The 22,264-nt window shown below is 33.7% G+C and overlaps 1 protein-coding gene across 3 annotated transcripts in view; it reads left to right on the top strand.

Moving 5' to 3' along the window:
• Window positions 1-22,264, top strand: part of Cdc23 (cell division cycle protein 23) — a 115,200-nt gene that overhangs the window by 84,053 nt on the left and 8,883 nt on the right. For all 3 annotated transcript variants that reach the window (XM_076461006.1, XM_076461007.1, XM_076461005.1), the window contains exons 12-13: window positions 3,586-3,723; window positions 13,410-13,488. In XM_076461006.1, coding sequence (XP_076317121.1) covers window positions 3,586-3,723; window positions 13,410-13,488 — 217 coding nt within the window. The remainder of the gene's footprint in view (window positions 1-3,585; window positions 3,724-13,409; window positions 13,489-22,264) is intronic.

Here is a 22,264-nt window from a genome sequence, read left to right as displayed (position 1 = left end):
TACTCTGTCATATTTTATGTGAACCTCAGCATCTCAGTTAGCACATGAGTCAGACATGTTTCTTATTTGCCTGCAGGTTGTTGTTGTTTTGTTTTTCTGATAATTTAGACTTTGTAGATCCCATTCTGGAGCTATAAATACCAGATTCAGCTCTTGGATTGCTGTATTTTAGGTGCTTTGAATGTTGTTTTAGACCAGTGTTTTTTTCATCCACAAAGGGTCATTCCTATGAAGTGGTCTCTAGATTTTCAAGTTTTCTGGTGGTTATGCTCTCATTTGGGAACCCCATACATAAATGCATTTGACACCCATATGAACTACAAACTGCCATCTTTCTAGTCTCCAGTTCCTCATCCTCAGGACTTAGTAGTAGATTTCTTCAGTAAGGAATTAAGAATCCTTTACATTTATGCTTTCTCACCTGTATGTCTCCTCACTAGGTTACTCTTCCTCCTCTCGGTGTTGAGTTTTCTTGGTGAATTTATTTTGGCTGGCTTAACCTTGGTTCCTCCTCCTGAGGCCTCTACAGTTGTCATCACCTCTGCCCCTCCTCTGTCTTCTTCTCTCCTTCATCAACTTTATCTGGTTATCTTCCATTCCTACCCTCCAGCTTCATACATGGATTTTGTAATGGCCCTTGCCAGAACACATGGTGTCAGACCATGTGTTGATACACTGCTTTTCTTCTAAACCCAAGCTTCACATTGTTATTTTATCAAAGAGATCAGACTACTTCCATTCTTGTTCACTACAACATGACTTATGTCCCTCTCATCCTTCCATTTCTCACCTTTCCCATTTCTTGACTTGGTTGTTCAATCGGGATCTCTCTGTTTCTACAATTTATAAATACAGAGCAGCCTTGTTGAACACCTTATGTTTTACTATATTCTCTCAGGCCTTCTCTCCAATTCTTTTCCTCCTGTTCTGGTCCATTTATGTTCTTCATCCTTGCTATGCTTTTTTTGTGCCTGACTGGAATTTCATTGTTCTTCAGCTTGCCCTATCCCAACTTCCCTTTAAACCTTTGACTTCATGTTCCTTTTGTAACCTTTCATTCAAGACTTATTTTCGTCTCTTTCTAGCTTGCAGTAGTTGTTGGTCTAACCTATATTTTGATGGATGTTTCTTGTATCCTTTATTATATTCCATATATTGTACTATACCCAGGCTATTCCTTCCTTCCCAAAATCTCAGCTGCCCATGGAAGGCAATTCTATCTTTCCATCTATCTCCATCCCATACTTATTGTAGGTGTCAGATCCTGATCACCCTCTGTGTTCTGTGGCTTCCTTTTCATGGTTCTCATTTTTATATTTCAGAAAATCTCTGACTTACTCTTACCTCCATTGGAAGGCCATCCTCTTCTTATGTCTTCTCTCATAAGGTTCAGCATATCAAAATTTCTCTAGTAACTTGTTTATGTCATCCTCTGATGGATATTGTCAGCCTCCTGTGGTGATTTTACAAGCATTGGTTTAACTCTAACTTGGCTGTCTTTTTTTCTTTTTTTTCTTCCCAGGAGTCTCATTTTGTTTAAACATATACTTGGATGATGCACAATGGTGATTGTTACTTTAGAACTATAATGCACATTGTAAAGATGAAGTGTTCTGCAAGGTTATTAGCAACTTATCTAGTGATATATGTGTATGTGTGTACATATATATATATATTTCTTATTTTCTCAGTATGTAGAATTTTGTTAATTATTTGGTGAACTGTGACTTGAGGATTAACATCAGTGAAGCAGAAGGGGATTGCTGCCAAGCCCTGTTGCTGCTTGGATCAAATACATCAGGAGAAGTCTGCTTTTCAAAGTAGAGTTTTGCTGTCACCCATTACTCTTTCTCAAATGTGACACTTCTCTAGACCCCCCAATGCCCTTTACCCTTCTCTTTCTTGATTGGAGCTTGGGAGCCCTTGCCCCATACCAATTCCTAGCTGCTTGGGTGGTAGGCTGTGGAGGTTTCCTCATGAGTGTAGGACACATATCACATAATTCACATCTCTCCACTCACTTGAGAAGAGGAAACAGCAGAAAACCCTCCTTCTTTCTACCTCATAGTAGTTTAATTCCAGGTGCAATTGTTAGTGGGAGCTGAACCAGCCAGTACTAAATCCTTCTCATAATAGTGGATTCAGGTAGCTAGCACCTGTTTGTATGATAGAGACCAGTAGATGCCCTCTTCTTGGTAATTTTGGTTGTAGGATGTTTCATATCCCTGCTCCTGTGGTTGTGCTCAAGGGACTTCATCCACCTTATAATACCATTTGGAAAACAAATGATACCTTGTTCCTACAATTAGGCAAATGTTCCACATCCTGCTCAAAACACCACTCACAGGATGATTACCTGTTTGTATGATTGAGGTAAGGTTTACTTACAACTTTATAAGTCCAGGTTCAGAATGTTATAATTTCTGACTCATATGGTTGATTTGAATGTTTGTCTAGTGGATGCCATTTGATTACCTCCCCATCACCATTCCAGTTGCTTACAGTATAGTACTCTGTTTACTTACTGGTGGGGTAAGTGTATATTTTACTCAAGATTTGCTTGCCTTGGATACTATGCACTCTATATTTTTATTTTATTCATTTGTGAGGTTCTCCATCTCATAATTCTGAGGATGAGTTTTGTAATCTTGTCTGTACAGGTGGAGATGAGCAGCTAACTAACAATGTCTAGGTGACTTTTCATCTTTATAATTCCAAGAACTGGCTTTTGGCCTTGTAGTTACTTTTTACTGCCCTTTTTCTTTTCTGTATGCTTATTATGACTATCTCACTGAGATTGATTTGTTTCCAGCCACATTTGTATGATTGAGTATGAAGTGAGATTCATTTTGATTAATAAAAGATGATATATTGTTTTCTGAAAATTTTCTTGTACTAGATCCAGATCTTGGTGCCACCTGTTTCATGGCATTCCTCTTCTTCAAGGGCATGGAGCATACCTGTTCCAGAAGTGGTGTGGTCCCTCATGTTTACTGTACCATTATGGTACAGTACACACTGGATTGATCCTCTACAGATGCTTTTCACAGGGATTCTCTTGTTTTAACTTACACCAGTCCCATCACCTATTTATGTGGGATTCCATCTATTGTGTGAGAAAAGGTGTGTATTGTATCAAGTTATTTTCTCATGCTGAAAATGATTTCCAATAGATACTTGGTTCCGTTCACACACTTTTCATCCTTTCTTCTATTTCTGGTGTTCTGTTTATGTGGGCCTAATTGCAAAAGTGAGATTCATGTAAAGTAGTACAGAGGGAGCCAGCTACTCTAGAAGAATATGTCATGCTTCTACTTGTGGAGAGTTCTCACATTTTCTGTGCATGCTAAATGAGAAATTCAAACTTGTGGGGTATAAAGGCTAGTGGTGTTTTGAGCAAGCAAATTCCTTTTCAGTCCATTAGAGGGTAATTGAAGATCAAGAAAAATTATGTCAGTGTAGGTAAGTATCTATCATAAATCTATTTTCAGTGTAAGAAAATTATAACTTTCCTTAGTTGGTAAAACCATTACACATGAGAAAATATGATTTTGACATCATTTTTGGAACATAATATGTTTACAGGCCAAATGACTCTCGGATGATGGTTGCACTTGGGGAGGCATACGAAAAACTAGACAAGCTCCAAGAAGCCAAGAAGTGTTACTGGAAAGCTCATTCTGTTGGAGACATTGAAGGCATGGCATTAATTAAACTTGCTAAGTAAGATGTCAGATGTTGTTTTATAATAATTTTAATATTGTAGGCTGTTTAATTCGTAAGCAAGTTAAGTATTATTATATCTCTAACTTGTTGCAGGATACAAGCAGATATAGATTTCACTCAAGAAAAAATGACATCTACTGATGTGTTAAGATGCAAGTAGTTTTGTTAGTATGTGATCACTCATATGCTGAAGTGCCAGGGGGTATTATTTAGTTGTGCACAATCATCATACCAAGCTACATAGCATAGTTATTGTTTTTATATTAGATTTTTACAGCAGAGTCATGAATTTCATTGTTATTTTAAAATATTTATTTACGATTTTTGCTGTTTTCAATACATTTTATTGTGGTAGAACCATAGCATTGTTCTGATTCTTAGTCCAATAAGTTAATTGTTTCGTCAGTAATTAGTTGATGTGAAAATGCTTATGATACTTTTTGAGTAAGTGCATGCCATTGGAGATGGGTGGTGTCTTTAATGGATAAAAACAGTTTGATCATGTAAGATGTTTGAAAATATTTATTGGAACAGTTATTTATGCACAAATGCATTGATAAATACAATTGTTTAATTTACATATTCGATTGTTGGAGTAATAAGCTTTTACAGAAGGTATGGTATTTTCTAATTGAACAAGGTAATTAAAATTAAGCTTTTTCATTACAGATTTAACAATCTATGTTTTGAATATGTAAAGTTACATCAAGAAGAAATGATTTCTGCAAATCACTATTTCAGTAAACTTTACATCATGTGTCTTATGTTATCCATATTCATGCTTAAAAGGACATTCTTTAATTTGAATTATCCATAAATTGTTATTTTGTCAAAAAAAACTGTTTTTAATTGCAATTTTTTCTTGTGTTTTATTTTGTACTGTTAATAATTTATGTTGGGGGAGATATTTTATAGGGACATTTACATGTACATTGGAACTCATCAGGCAAAACAATTATACATTTAAGATTCCTTTGAAAAAAAATTAAGATTGACCACATTAAGGAATATAATCATGTTATTAGTAACTATTCTCTGCCCTTAGTTTGTCTTGTAATGTGTTTTTAAACTCTGATAGCTTACTTGTAAATAATTTTGGTTTATTAAATTCACTACAAAAGTGGTGTAAAGAGGTCATATTGTCAGGAACAAGAATTACAGATCCAGAATTTGTGTACATAATTTTGAGCTAAGAAAATATAAAAATCACTTTTCTGTAATATCAAAACTATTTGGATTTTGTTTTTTTTTATTGTTGAGAAGCTTTGTGTACAATAATAGTTTTAATTAAAGAAATACATATTTTAGATAATTTAGATATGTTTTTGTTTAATAAACAAACAGAATAGACTTCCCAACATAATGACATATTTCACTCCTAATTCCAATATGATACTGTGCCTCATCTCACATAATAGCTTTCCTCAATTTGTACTGCTTTATATATGTACAACTTTTGCTCATCACTAGCCTTGAGACTCCCACTTAACATTACATGGCATAGCAACATTGTAGTATTAAAATGAGCATGCATCAACCTTCCACCAATAGGAATCCAACACACTCTCCTAGCAGATGATCATCACTTTTCAATTTGGCACTCTTGTGTAAGAACATGCAATTTTTTTTTAACAGGGACTTTTCATACTATAATGTTTTCTAGTTGAAGTATCTGCAAAAACATTGTTTTCCAAGTGTAAATAACTTCTACTTTGATATGAAACAATAAGACTTTGTGCATGCAAACCTACTTAACTATATTGGCATTAGATTTGTCTTTGTATATTAAGAGAGGCAATAGTTTTATTGCAGTGGATGGTGGAGCCTTTCATTTTGCCTGAACCTTCTTTCATCCGTGAGATATCTCCAACTATGCTTCTCATTCATTATAGAAGAGATTTTGCTAGTTCTCTTCCCATCTATCTTTACCTTAGCTTATACATATTATGTTGGTTCTACCTCAGCCCTCTTTTCATGATTTTGTGACTAGGTGTCATTTACATATTCAATTATTTTTACAACTGCTTTGGGGTTTACATGCCTAATTCATATTCTTTTGTTGCTCTATATGATGAGGCATAACTTTGTGCTGTATTACTTTTCTTTGACTACTAAGCTCTGGAGTCTTTTCTTATGATTTTGAGGTCATATCCTCTGTCATTTGTGCATCCTTTTTAGGCTTATGTTTTCCTACCTTCATCTTGCACATGCCACACTTTACCATTATTTAACTGTTTTTCCATGGTAATTCACCATTTCCCTGTGGCATCTTTGACAGGTGTTCATTATCTCTCCTACAATGGCATTTTTATCTTCTTCAGAGTTTTCAATTTTTATTTGATTGATCTTTAGCTGGAGATGATTGCGGCAGATTGCCCTTATTATTCAATTGCTTTTGCCTCCCTTATATCTCGTATTCCTTTTGGGTTCTTTCACCTACCTGTATTATTTCAATGGTGTTCTTCAGTGTCCGGTGTTTAATGTTTGGGTCACATTCTAATGTCACACCTTATCCTAACTGCTTTACCATCTCTTCCATGTTCCAACAAGCTTCCTAAAACCACCATATTATACTTCAGCAAGTAATTAGTCTGGATTTGATAGCTCATCTTGGAGGAATCACATCTCACACCCATTTTGTTTCTCATTTATTTGGGTGTTTCATCTTTTGTATGTCTTCAGGGTCTAGCCTTCTACTCTTCTTTTGAGGGACATGGTGTGATTTGTTTCTCATGTTATATCTTCTCCTTCCCTTACTTTGTGGAATGTTCTCTCTCATCTGGGTAATTGAGCTTCCATGGAATCCCATATCTCATTGGGTCATGCAAATTTTCAATATCTCCAATTGACAGCACATTTTCTGGATCCTTGCTTAGAATCCCTTGCCCTCATCCATTCTTCTTCCTTCTTCTTTACTCAAAGACTTCCACTAGGTATTCTTCTTCCTCCTGTCAAGGTGGTACATGGTAGCAGAACTCCTCTCCATGTTTTCACACTATTGATATCCTTTATTGTCCTGTTCTATACGAGTACATCTAATAGCTTGTTCTATTCCAGCTACCCTAAGCCTTTTTGTGGGTCATCTCTTGAAGCCTGCTAAGATACTACCTCAAGACTGGTCACTTGTCCCTTTGGGATTCACGTTACTATACTTTCTGATGAAAGCAAAACACTCTTATTTTCAGTGTTTTCACCTCTTTTCTTGACATCCTTCATCCCTCTTTTCAGGCTCTTTGTTCCTCTTCCCTCAGCTTTAGTTGGAGATATATTCTATCAGTACTGGTCAAACTTTTTTCTCTTGTATTTTTTCTCATTCTGGACACTCCATGTTGAGTCTTGATAATTCCTAAATAGCAGGTTCAGCCTTGGTTTTTATACCACCTTTTACTATCCTCTTCTCTTGTACCTCTGTTACTTTCTTTGTGAATGGCATAACAGACAATATAGGCTTAATAATTATTATGTTAGAGTAAAACTAACAGCTTTAACCCTTTTACAATGGGCTCAGTATAATATACAGAAGTTTTTCTACACATTTGCAAACTTTAGGTATTTGCAATATAACTTTTGATACAGCATGCTTATCTTCACAATATTTGGTAAACTTTTATTAAAGATTACAAGTATTTTGTATGCAAGAAATCAGATGTTTTATAAAATATTTTTACTCAAGATTTGTTTGTGAAAACAGTCTGATTGCAAAGTGATTTCATGACTAAAAGTCTATTCTTCATCCCAAAAATCTAAAATATTATTTGCACAAACTCTTAAAATCTCCTAAATACATTTCAAATGTTTGTTTTCAGCAAAATTTCATATTTTGTTATCTTTTGTACTCTTAACTATGTAGGGTCTAATACTTGACTATCCTTATATCCATCACAAAAATTAGGAAATAAATATAAATAATAATTTTTTTGTGTGTGCTAGAATAACTACATACTATAACAGAAAAATACAAATGTTTAGTTTAAGTAGTTTAAGTCTCATAACACTGTATATGGACATATACATTTATTATTTTTTATTATATTGACCTTTCAGTCATGCTTACCTAACATTACATAACTTATACTGATGTGGTGCACATTCACTCAGGTCAATATCCAGTAATATAAAAACTTTTAGTCTTTCCTGTCTTGTCTGTATTTCAATGGACTAGTAATTTGTAATATAGTCACATTTAAATTATTATACACTATACATGTGTATGTAGTTTATTACTATTTAAAAATAAATTATCAAACTTATTTTTCTTAAAATATAAAACAATAAATCAAGAGGCAAACAATTATCTCTTGTCACTACGACCTTTGTAGGTGGTTGCTGCTGGACATTGATTGTTACGCCTTTTAAAATTTTGCACATAGAGGATATAAAAAAGCATTTTTGTCATATATACATTTACACATACATATATATATGCTTGAATAACCAAAAATCATAAATAACTACACTGATACCATAAAATTCCACTATAATTTTTTAAGCATAGTAATAAAATTTAATTTGGTTTTAGAAAATATAAAACATTGAACAACACTTACCTCATTGAAATCTTGGATTGGAAGAATATTGTAGCAATTTCAGAAATTAAAATGGCTGTAAAAAGTACTGTGGGGACATTTTAAGCTGTTGATTCACATCTCAAATATTGAAGTATGTGTATAGGAGGGACTGTTTCCAGAATGAAAAGAGCTGAAAGCTCACAATATATGATTTAGTAAATAAGCCATATCTCAGCAAATTAAAAATGTATGAAGTTCTAATTTTGTATTCTAGCTTGATAACATTAGTACTTTAAGTTCATAATTTGTATGAAACTAGAGTCTCATTATTTTGACACCATAAACATCTAATTTTAAACAGCTCTGCATTCATCATACCATGTGACTCACTGAAATCTATATTTAAATGTGTTTTTTTAATATTTACTCTTTAATATTATATATAATTTAATTTTTCTTAACTTAAGTATGAACTTAATCTACAATTTGATTTCAAACTTGGTGGCATAAATTCATGAAGTAGTAGTTCAATAAAATTTTGAATGCAAGTCAGCAAACACAGTGACTTTGCTTTTGAACCCTCACCTGTTGTGAAAGTGTAAGAAGTACATTTTATTCCACCAAAGCAAGTTCTAAAGTAATTGAACTATCCTGAGTGCACTTAGATGAAAGGAACATAAGATATCTGAAGATCAGATGATTATACAACTGTGATAACTCATGCTATAATTGTAAGTGAATTGTACACAGAATACTACTGCTCATCTTTTGCAATTGTGAAGAAGATAAACAAATCAAACCATTTCTACATAGGCTTGCAGAAGTTGAATCTCGTGACAAAGTTCAACTCAAAACATATAAACAACCCAGAACTTATCATGGCAAAAGTAGGTGGGACCAGGTTCTTTTAAAGATTGACCTCAGTAAAGATTATTGGCAAATCTTAATGAAGATGGGATCTAAAGAGAAGACAATATTTGTAACACTAGATGGATGTTATCAATTTAAACAGATATCATTTGGGTTAGTGAACTCAGCAACAACATTCAACTGCATGTTGAGAATGCTGATGTGCAACTCCACCAACATTAAGCAAAATGTTGATGACATTCTGACACACACTGCAAGATGGGAAGACCATATGAAGAGGCTTAGAAAGCTGTTTTGGTGAGTGAGGGCAGCATGCCTTCCCACTAGACCATCCAAGTGCTACATTGGATACTCTGTACTGGAGTTTGTTGGACATAAAGTGGGGAACCAACAGACAATCATGTAAAAGGAAAAGATAATCCACATACAAGATACACTAGCTCCTATGATCAAGTAGTAAGTCAGATCCTTCCTATACTATAGGAAATTCATCCCACATTATGCTGAAATTACTGCACCATTGACTAACCAGACAAAAAAAGGCATTCCAAAAGTTAAAGAACATGTTTGGAAGTTTGTTGATTCATAGAATGCCAGACTTCAACAAACCATTCATTGTCCAGGCCGACATTTCAGACATTGGAATTGGGGCAGTACTGTACAAGGACATGAAGATGGACTGTTTCAAGTAGCATATACAGGGAGTGGACAAAAACAAAAGGTTCCCAGTTTGAAAATGTTGTAATTTGTTATATATTTTATTAGATAACAGAAAAATATGTGAAACTATATATTTTTAGAACATACTTAATGAGATCTGTTCAAATATGATCTCAAATCCTAGTTTTAATGCTGGCTTTCTCAAATACATGAACTTTTCATGATTTTAGTTACATATTATCATAAAAAGTGTTGTGCACCTGCTGTAGTTTTTTAGATCTTCTTATTCAAGTTAGCCTCCAAAATGACCAAACAACCTCATCACCAAATACAACACCTATTCTTTCTCTGGCTCTTCGCTTCCATCATCTATTGGAGGAGCTCACGCAAACTGGTGCATAAAGTGCTCCACTTACTTACATTGCACATTTTATTCATTTTGTAATTGTCTCTCCTACTTCTGAATTTTGACATCTTCCTGTTGCCATTCTACATATTCCTTACTGGCTTTAAATGGCTACATTATCTTACCTTTATTGTGGCCTATTTCTACATCCATGTATTCCACTTTGTTGCAAGTGGTTTCTTCCATCTGGGTATACTTAGCTTTAAATCCATACCACATAATCTTATGGTGTTGTGTATGTCCAGATTCACCACTGCATTGTTTCCCCTTCTTATGAGTATAGAAGCCTTTGCCAGTTATTATTTTCTAGCTGCTGGGATGATAGACCATGGTTGCTTCCTCCAAAGTGTGACTACTTCCACTCAGTTGATAGTAGGACAGTAGTGTTTTATCAGTGTATCTGATGTATACTCTCTTCCTACTGTGTACCAGAAGAAAATTTCCTAATATAACGTGGTTTTGGACTGGGCAAATCCTTCACATGCAATTCACTTCTCTGGCTGACTTTCCCCAATCCTAATGCTGCTTGAATGTCAGTTCCCAGACAATCTAGTGTTGGATTGACATAGGAACAGCCAAAATAAGTCCTCAAACATGTTGTTGGTAGGGGCACTCCTTCCATTACAGACTGGATGAAAAATTCCCAATTTTACCTCGTTTTGGACTGGAGTTGATCCACCACATTTGCATTCACCCTTTCTACTGTTGCATGTATGTTGGGTTCCCAGATGGCCTGGGTGTGCACATGTGCTCTGCCTTGATTGTTAGAATGCTTTTTGAGCTTGAGGTGAACACAGTTGGAGCCTTCCTTCTCACATGGACTGAATGATGCTACTTGGTTTTGGACTGGAGTTTACCTACCAATTATGGTCTGATGCACCCTAGCCAATCTGCACAATCTAGTATGTCCTATTTCTGATTGAAATGGCATCCTTTCTGCCTGATTTCATGATATATTATCTTTACAATAGGCAAAGAGTATACCTGGTACAGATTAAGTGCAGTCTCTCATGAGTGTGACCCTATACAAAATGGTATCTCACTCCATGGGTTCTCTTCTGGCACCTTTTGAAGAGTGCTCATCTAAGTAACTTTTACACCAGTCCCTCTACCTTTTCAGTGTGGGATTCTAGCCAATATGTAAGCTTAGGTAAGGTATCTTATCAGAAGTTAACATTTTCCAATACTAAAAATGTATTCCCAATAGATACCTCTTCTTACACTTCTCACCTATCCTTCCCACTACTGGTGCATCTCTTTTTGCCTTATCTTGAAGTGATGATTGTACTTATAGTTTAGAGGCAATCAACTATGCTAGGAGGGTGTGTCATACTCCTATTGATGGAAGGTTGTCACATGCTCATTTTCATTCTACAATACATCTAAACCATGTGTAAAAATGTGATGTTAGGTAGGAGCCTCTAGGCTAGTGGCAAGTAAAAATTACTTGTATAGAGATCAGTACAAATCAAGGAAAGCTGTTAATTGAGAAGAGATGAGTATCTTACTTTAAATATCCAATGTAAATAACATGATTTTAATACTATTATCTGTTATCTCTGATGGGAGATTTTGACAACAGCAGCAGCACAGGCTATCTCCTTCCATTAATCTTCTCAAAGTTCTTCTAGTAGCAGTGCCCAATTCAGTTTGTGTAATGACTTTCGCTGTTACTGATTAACCAAAGCAATACCACATATTCTGCTCTGAATGAAATGACCCAATTTTGACTTTTGACAATTCATACACTTTATGTCCATATCTCCAGTCAGCTCCTACACGTACAGTGATGCCTGTCCTCACTGGGTTCTGAAACTTGTAATAGTTTCTAATGAAACAAATGTGTTATTGTCAGATGTCATCTATTGACAGATTTATTGTTTTGTTATAAACTGAAGTACTGGAGTTAGTTGCTGTAGCATTTTGTTTATTTAGAGAAAATGTACTGAATGTAAATATTTATGGACTTTCTTTAGAATTTTCTAGTGGATGATGTTTTAACTTCTATATTGAGAGTTTCACTTGATTGATGAAATTGTACTGTTGTTTTCCCTAGTATCCCAATAATTACCTCAGAACAGAAACTAAAACATCATATACTCCTACATTTTATGCTGCCACAATCTATGAATACTTAAAATTCATTGTGATTTAGTCTCCCAAAACTGTTTTCAAAATAATTAAACAGATTTCCATATTTACTTACAAAAATTACAAATTTTTAGTGGTTACATATATCAACTTATATGTATGGTTGTTATTTCTGTCATCATTCCTTAACAAACTATTAATATTTTGATTAAGGAGCACATACAAAAGTTGTAGTGGCTGTTATCAGACAAGACCTAAAATTTTAACAATTTTGAATAGTTCACTTTTCTTATTCAGAAAATAAAGGGTTATGTTTAATGAGTATAATGAAATAAATAGGTACAAATATCATGTAAACCAAATTTTCAATTTGAGTTAACCTTGAGAACTAGCCAGTTACAGCCTAGAGGTTTTGGTGTCAAATTTAGGTTTTGTAAAAGGCCTAAGTATGATAATAGTTATAAGATATATCAACAATTTTTATAGAGATAAAATTAAAAGTAATATAATGGTAGAAGATGGTGGGAAATAAAATGATAATGTGGTACAATATATAGGAAATAATAACATTATTGGGAAATTAAAGCATGAATAATACTAATAACATGAAGTAAGTTTAATTGTGAATTTAGTTTTGAAAATCTTTTTGATAGTTGTTAGGTAATAAAGTAATTAGGTATTGGTAAAACCACTCAGAATCATTTTATGCTTCTACTGCATAAAAGTTTTCAGCATTCTAAACTACTGAAAGTATTTGCTAAATAGAATTTTTAAAACTTAGTTTCAGTTTCCTTGTATGGCTTAATTCAGTATGAAAATACAAGTGGTTCTTAACGACTTAGAGCTGAATGAATGAATCACTAATCTTAGTGATTTTTAATTCATTATAGTCACACGTGTTCACTGTATTCTAAAATAGTGCTCTTAACAACTTTGTCATAGTGCTAATTCTATTTAAACATGATAGTATATACTAAACATTTTAATGTTTCCTTTGCTTTTAATATGAAATAGTTATGTTTATAAGATACCTAATAACTTAAAAGTATGTTTGTGCAGATGTTCAGTTGGTAGAATCTACATTATTTATGTACAACATTTTATGCACATTATTACATAGAGATAATTATCTTTTTTATTACCTATAGATTATATGATAAACTTGGAGAAGAAGAACAGGCTGCAGCAGCATATAGTGATTATGTAAGAGACGTGGAGTTTAGAAGGGTGTGTTTCACTTCCTTTATCTTTTTCAGTTTAGTGTTAGTTATTTATCTATTCTGTGAGATCTAATTAATGTTATAAAAGTAAGATTAACTCTGATTTGTTCTTAATATTTGAAAATCAATGCTCTTTTTTTTTTTATAAAACTGATAGTTATTCAATGTATATTTCAATTTCAGAGCTCACTTTATTGGGTTCTGAAAGTTTAGCCTTTCAGTGGTACAGTGGTATGTCTGTGTATTTAGAGTGCTAGAAACCAGGTTTTTATACCCCTGGTGTAAAAAGCACAAATAGCCCATTGTGTAGCTTTGTGCTTAAATTAAAACAAAAACCTGAAAGTTTTTTTCTGGTCAAATCTTACCTTAAATGTTAATGAGGAATGAAATTATTCATTTTATTTTGAAGGTTGTTCTGTCATATAGTTTGCAAATGAATCAAACTAAATAAGAGGTGATGTGATGTATTTAGGTAACAAAGAAACAACTGGCTGATAAAACCCACATTAGAGTTTTTTGAACCAGATATCAATCTTTGGCATGTTTTGTATTTTTATATAATCATGTAAGTCTAATTATTAAATGGTTGGAAGTATATTTTTAATTTCTAAATAGTTTCACTCTATGTTTTGGCTACTGTATTTGTGGAAATCTTTTAATTTTTTTAAAACTGGATGAGTTTAGCACTGGCTAAACCACAGGTTCTTCTCTCTCTAGTTGTGGATTCCTGTAATCAGTTTGTAATCCAGGTAGAATAGGGCTATCTCTAATTCCAAACCACAGCCACCATTACCTTTTTATGGTATTATTAGGTATTGTGTATCTTTTTATTTAATTTCTGGTATCAAATGTAAATAAAATGATTTCAGTACTATTCATTCTTGTACTAATATTTGTTTAAAGATTTGATAACAGCAGTGTCTCAGGTTTTCCTCCTTCCATTAATCTTCTCAAGGTTCTTCTTGTAATAATGTTCAATTCAGTTTGGTTTAAGTAGCATCTGTCCTTTCCACACACTCACAAACCCAGTGTAACTTCTTTTCCACCTTCTCGTGTTTACATTTCTAGGCTTTTTTTTGGATTTGCCTTGATTCCTTTCCATATTTTGGTCAGTAGTCATGGTCTTTACTGGACATCTTCAAGTGTTGGTCACTAGTCTCTTCTTTCTCAGGATTACTGCATTTTCTGACTCTTTCCTGTTTGATATCTTCAGAATGCTTCAGTTTGTTCTTAGAGGAGGTAAATAGCATAGGTTGGTTTTTATTACAAAGAAGTTTCTCTTCTTTCTACCCATTTTAGGTACTCTTGGGCCTTTTTTTCACTTCCCATCATCAGCTGGACCTTTCCTTTCTCCTCATGCCTGATCTGGTATGCTTTCCTCTAAACCTAAACCAGGTACCTTTACCTCGTGGAATATTGATTTTTCTGTATGTTGTATTCTACTAAATAATTGTCAGACTGTCACTAATGGATTATCATGACTAAAACAGAAAGGGACTGCTGCCATTCCTTCAATTGAATAAGTTGAGATCAGTATGCTTTTCAGAATAGGGTTTCATGGCTGCTCATTGAACTTTCTCTAGTGTGACATTCCTCAGACTCTTCACTGCCTTTTACTCCTCCCTTCTTCAAGTAGAGTTTAGGGGACTTTGCCACTTCCCACTTCTTAGCTGCTGGGGTGGTGGACTATGGGGGCTTACCTCATGAGTGTTGACTATATGTCATAATATTTCATAGCATTACATTGTATTGAGCAGAAGGCAGTGCTGGAAACCCTCCCTCCCTGTACCTTCTGGACTTTGTTCCCAAAGATACAATGAAATAGGAGCTGGACCAGTCTCTTCTGGATTTTCCTCATAATATCAGTTCCAGATAAATACTATCCTGTTCTTGTGGTTGAGAACAGCAGATGCCACCTTTTCAGTAATTCCAGTTGCAAGATGTTTCATATCATGCTCCAGAGTTTGAGCTAAGGGAACTTCATCTGTCTCATAATACTGGTTGTAAGACATACAGTTGCTCTGTTTCTGTAATTGAGCAGCTGTTCCACATCCTATTTGTAATGCCAGGTGCACATGGTTTCTTTTCTACTTTTACACTTGAATTGGACTTGTTCTTTTCCTGCTCGTAATACTGGGTATAGGATGTATCCTTGTTCTTATGGTTGAGTTGAGTCTCAGACACAACACTATAATTATATAGTATACTTCCTAACTCCTATGGTTGATTTGAAAGCTTGACCAAAGTTATCTGTTTGCATACTTCCTCCTTGTATTTCTGGTTTGCAGTGTAGCACTCTATTTACTTGTGATTGGGGCTACTCTGTATATTTTCACCATCTGCTTGCCCTAGTCACATACAAGGTACATCATATCATATCTGTTTGGTGATTATATGCTGTCTCCCCTTCTTAATATTAAGGGCATGATGTGGAACCTCGTATGTATAGTTGGGGTTGGGGATAGACCTATACCTTTCTTCTGAGGCCCTTTCCTAGTGTGGTCCTTAGTATCATTCTTTTCGCAATACATCACTACTTTGAGGGCAGAGAGCATACCTATCCCAGAAGAGGTGTGGTCCCCTTCATATATGCTTTTGTTTAGTTGCTGAGCACTTCTGTTCAATTACTTATGGGCACCTTCCTTCAGGGGTTTCTTACTGTGTTACACTGGCCTTTCCACCTACTCAGTGTGAGATTGTAGCTATTTGCATGAGGAAAGGTATGTATCATATTGGAAGTTATCATTTTCTTACACTAAAAATAGGTTTCCAATAGATAGATGCCACTCTCACACAATTTCCCCTTCATTTTCACTTGCGATGATTTTTGTATTTCTTGAATGTCTAATCTTGAAAGTAAAGTACACATAGAGCAATATAGAGGGAGTCAACTGCTCTAAGAGAGTGTGCCATACTTCTGTTGTTGAAAGGTTGTCATATGCTCTGTGCTTACAAAATGAGCAGCTTACATTGATGAGATATAAAGTTTACATTATTTAACATCAAGTGAGAAAAGTCATTTGTGTGAGAGATATAAGTTTCTATCAAAAATCTATTTTTAGTGTAAGAAAATTATGATTTATTTCTTAGGTGATTGATATTTTTAGATATTGTCACTTGCCAGTCCACCACTACACCTAGAAAAATTGCAGAGTTCCTATGTTGAACTCTTCTTCCTGCATGTGTCACCATGAAGAGAGAGACGTTTGTGTGAGATCTAATATCTATCAGGCTTTATCTTGTTTGATGGATAGTTTTGTTGATCTTACACTGATAGAAGCTTTTATTGGTTACTTACAGATGTTCAACCACTCCCATTGATGTGTGTGAAATGCTTATAACAAATCTGTCATCACAATGTATCTATTATGTTGCTTCAGGAACTTCCAGTACATTTCCTAAATTATCTGTGAATATGCTGAAGAGTAAAAAACTCATTGCAGATCCTCATAGCATGCCAGAGGTGATATTTCAAAATCTTCAAACCTCTGTTTTCTAAATTTTGACTGACATTGCTTGATGTCCAACAATACCAGATACCCACCTTATGAGGATGTCAGATTCCTAGAGCTTTGTTGTTAAAATGCCAATATCCACCCAGTTTTAGGCATGTTTAAGGTAAAACAGCCTATCACACAGAACTAGACTGTCTGTGCAAACATTGTTGGATGCTGTGTCTGACTCCCTCAACATTTATTATTGCCCCTTTCACAGTAATAGGCAGACAGTCTTTCTCCTCCAAGTCACATTCAAGTAATTTTACTGCTACCTTTTTCTTGAGCAGAGCACCATAGCCTTCTTTTAAGAAGATTCAACATCACATTCCAGAAACTAGTACCACAGAAAGTCTTTCTTTGGACAATTTTGAAGATGGCATCAAATTAGTAGTCAAAATGCAGCATAAAACTAATTAACATTTAGTAGCCAGTAAATTGAACAAACTTATATTAATAACTAAATAATAAGTAGACTTCTCAAGTCACTTGGCTACAAATCATGACAACTAACTTGGTGATAGTTTTGTTCATTTTAGGCCATTTGATAGTAGTTTTTCTCTAGGTATTATACAGTAAAGCCTTAAATGTGTATTATATTTCTCAGACTTATATACTGCTAATTTACTACACATCTCCACAAAGATATTTCACAAAATTAATCCCTTATAATGTGGATTCATGTTCTTGGGAAAGCTCTACCAGTGCAATTTACTTTCTCATAAATACAACATTAACTTATGTATTTGCTTTGAAGGGAAGGAAAGAATTCTAGTATTTACAACACAATACTTTGTCCTTGAATTCCTAAAGACAGAAAGTTCTTGGGTGGCTCCCTTGGGCTCATTTAACTGATAAGTTTTTGCTGGAGTCAACTGACTGCAAGTATCAGGATTTGTTTGGATATTACATCTGATAGTTTTGTTCGAGTTTAGTGCCCACAAATCTGTATAGTTTCTTTATTACTATCACTATATTCAGCTTTTGGTACTGTAGCACATCCTTTTGTAAAACTCCATTTTGGGTAGAATTAATTGGCACCAAATCTTTTCATTATGAATTTAAGAAAACAGTAGAATGATCACACAAAGAAAACACTGAACACAATCTTCATATTCAATACTTATAGCTCTGTTTCTCGTTTTACATTCTTTTTTGAAAACATCAGTTTGCAAACTGACTTCTTTTTTCATACAAAGGAGCTTAGGTGGGATTGCTGGTTTTTCGAGGTTGATAAATAGATTAATATTTGGAGACCTATTGGTTGAGACATCATGACCATAAGACAATGAACTCATTGTGAAATCAAAAGCTATTGGAGAAACACCCTTGATGGTCACCCCCTCACAGTTCTTAGAACTCATCAAGAGGAGTTATAGGTGAAAGAGATTTCCTTGGTATCTCTTATTCAAATATTTTTGTTGGTCTTTCCAACCAAGGAGTTCCAGCTGTTGGGCAAATTTTTTTTTTAAAAATAGGACATCTGAACCAAATAGGGTGCTCATGTTGATATTTACCAACCCACACACACATGCTGATATAAAGGCAGGTTGTTTGAAATGTAAAGAATGGCTTTATATTCTTAATTTTCTCTCATTTTTTTCACTAACAGTGGTTTGATACTCTATAACATTTTGTCAAAGAGCATGATAGTGACAAGTATCAGTTATAACTTCACTGTGTCATCTGTATTGGTTACCACCCCATATACTATAAATCATATTGATATGGGTTGAACAGAGAACATAGTTTAAAACAATAATATTTTTTATCTTGAGGCACCAAGGATAGTATGACTGAATTCTGTTCCAGATGCAGTGGAGGTGCAGACAATTATCCATTCTACCTGCAGTCTTTCTGCAACCATTTGAAAACTAGCTGGAATTCCCCAGATATCATATGGTTAAATTTATTTTTACCTCCACCTCTTTCTTTCAGCACCAGAGAGTGATTGAGATCAGGCCCATTATGTGTAAAACCAATATTTGGTCTCACTCTCATTTGCTCTAATCATGTCCAACAGATCAAGACCTGCCTCTTTGATTCGAGGCACAATTCAATGAAACTTAAAAAATTAAAAAAACTCCACCTTTATCTCCTTAATCATCTTGGTGAAAATTAACCTATTAATAAAATGTAACTGTCAAAGTTTTTGAAATTATTGAGACAACGTCAAAACCTTTATTAATGCTTATCATCCTGCGTATATCTCCTTGCAGGAGACGTCACTCAGAAATGACAGGTTGTGTGATGGTTGAGCTCATGGTGGAGGAGTATTGGTGGTTGATTAGCATGTCCACCTAAAATAAAGTTTAGAGAAGACTTGGATGGGTAACAAAAAAATTTATTACAACTAACATATTAACAAGTGTACAATGTTTCAACATTTTAACATCAAGTACAAGTTCTTTACTTTACTTTATTTATATAAAATAAGAAACAAAAAATTATCGTTATTGGAGATTGCTTAAAATATCTCATCATCCCAGGGTACTGGTTTAAAGTGGGACCATGCTGTTTTAAGGCAGCTTATGCTTCTTTGGTTTTGCATTTGTTGATGTTTTGTTTTTTATTTGAAAACTAGTTTTGTTTTAACTTCATTAATAGTAAAGTTGTTGTTTTTTATAATTTTCATAAGTCTGGTTTCCAGTTTTCTTTCATTTAGAATTCTGGGCAGTTATTACATATTTTTTTCTAAATGATGTTAATACTATGTGATTCTTTAAACTTTTCATTTAAGAATGATTTTATTTTAGGGCTGGGTGTTTTGAATGAATTGTAAACTGTCAGTTGATGATAAATGTTCTCCATGTGTGAATTATTGTAAATTAATTTCAGGGACAAATGATGAAATGCAATATAATTTGTTGTTGGTTGGTTCATTATTGTCAGTTTTGTTTGTGAGCTTTTTTTATTATCGTATTTGTGGAAAACTTTTCAACAATAACTGATGGAAATATGTTAGTGTGAAGGAATGATTTATATGGTTGGTTTCTTCATTGGTAGTTCACAGTAAGCAAAGTTTTTAAAGCTTTAATTATGAGATTTTTTTAATGTATCAATGGGTTGTTTTTTTTTCTATTTCTTGAATAGAATTCCAGGTATAAAGAGACCAGGATTGAGTGTTCTTATGGTGAATGTTGGTTTTAAATTGTGTGTCAAATCTAATAATGCTGAACTTAAGAAAGGATAATTGTTTGTTGTTTTCATGTTTAATGGCAAATTTAATTTTGGGATGGACTTTTCATATGTGTTTGGTAGAAGGGATACTGACAAAAATGTTATTAATGTATTTAAACCAGTATATGAGGGTAATTTATGGTTTGTATTTTGATCCTCTATGTCTGCACTATTTGTTACATCATCCTAGAAGACTTAAGTGTGCTATGTACACTCTTAATGATGGAAATATTGATGGGAGAAATCGATGTGTGCAGCATTTGCTTTCATATCATAGCCTCTGTCTTTTTAATACTGGAGAATATTCCTATTTCTAGACTTGGCTGATACAGTGGATTCCCAGTATATGGCATTGAACTATTATTTATCCTTTTCTTAATTCCAGGAAAGATCCCAAGGTTCTCAATTTAGACATATTTTTTCATTAGCTTTCAATGTAAAGTTTAGGAGAAAATGATCAGTGTTTTTAATCTTGCTTACTTCCTCAACTTAGAAACTCCATCTTTAGTATTAAAATACTAATCAGAGAAGCCATTCTCAGAAGGGAGCATCTCGTTAATATATCTGTGGGGTTTTTAGTTGTCTTTTATTCATCACAGTACACCAATATTTATATATGTTTTTAAGAACATGAGGTATTGATGCTACTAATTTAGGCATCTGAATTATTCATCATACAAGCAGTTTAAGATACTGAAAATAAAATCTAATCCCAGTGTGTCATATTATTAACCACTTTTCATTGGGTCATACTGGTCTGAAATTGTATTATAATTTGTATTATAATTGTATTATAATATTATTTTGTGAATAAAAGACAACTAAAACCACCATGTATTTAATATAAAGGTCACCATTATATTAAACCTTGTGTCTTATTTTTTTTAATCCAGATTTCCCTTTTAGAGGGTTTCTGATTGTAGTTGAAACTCCCTAGAAAAAGATTAGTTTTTGGTTTTTTTTAATAGGTGGTATACAGTCCCTAACTTTGATCTTTATATCTAAGCAAAGTTAACATATGGACTTAATGTTGGATGATAATATCAAATTTCATTATCAATCCATCCTTTGGCTATTTCCTATATGGATTTCAAGCCTATCATTGAGGTAAAATATCATACCAGTTTAAGGCAATTTAGGGTTAATAAAAAGTTTTTAAAACTTAAACCAATCACTGATCGACTATGTAGTTTGTACTGTAATCAGAAAACTCTGCATTGGTCATAATTTTCTTATCAGTTTCTCTTCCAAAAAAAGTAACCCATTAATGTGTAAGCAGTATGATACTCATATTAAAATTGTCCAAACGTAGCTTCCTTTTATTGCTATAGTGTCAAGTGATGGCATAATTTTAGACATATTTTAACCTCTGGTGTCTCTTTAACATTGGAAAGTGCCTTGGCTACAATATCACTCTCTAAATTATCCATGTTTTTGGATTTTTTTCAAAATCCTTAGGCCCCTTTGCTTCTGTTTCTACCCAAAAAAAACAACTATGTATTAAAATTTTATTTTACACATCAAATTTTTATAGTAGTTTATAAAACACTGTTTCACACATGTACACCCCCAAAAATTAATCCATTTACTGTGATGCTACTACTTTTGATCAAATTTGCATATTATAAAAAATTAAATTAAATTATAAGAAAAATTATAAAAACTCGTACATTTACCTAATCCTATATACCCAAATTTGTCTTTAGTATTGTGAATTTCAAGCAGAGAACAAACATATTAATAATAATCACTTAACTAAAAATTAGGGTGCATTTCATTCTTTTACTTTTTTTTTCACTTACTGTAATAACTGTTTTTTTCACTTAACATAATTTTTAGGGTCAACAAGGGGCCAACTGGTATATCTAAGCTGTCCTATCTTTTAAACTAAACAACTTGCATCAGATGTAATTGGTTTTTAACACAAATTTTACATTCAGCATTCCAGTTCATTAGACAATAATGAACTGTTGAGAAAATATGGCTTAAATGTAAGGGGATTTATTTCCGTCAGTTTAAATCAGCCTTGAAATGTAGACTATCCTACATTAATACTCCCAAAAAAAAAGTAGTTTTATATTTTTATTTTTATTTTGTTTTGATATGATT

The sequence above is a fragment of the Tachypleus tridentatus genome, chromosome 10 (genome assembly GCF_004210375.1).
Source record: "Tachypleus tridentatus isolate NWPU-2018 chromosome 10, ASM421037v1, whole genome shotgun sequence".
NCBI classification, from domain to species: domain Eukaryota; kingdom Metazoa; phylum Arthropoda; class Merostomata; order Xiphosura; family Limulidae; genus Tachypleus; species Tachypleus tridentatus.
Note: the sequence above shows the minus strand (reverse complement) of the source record. Positions and strands in the feature narration are given on the sequence as shown.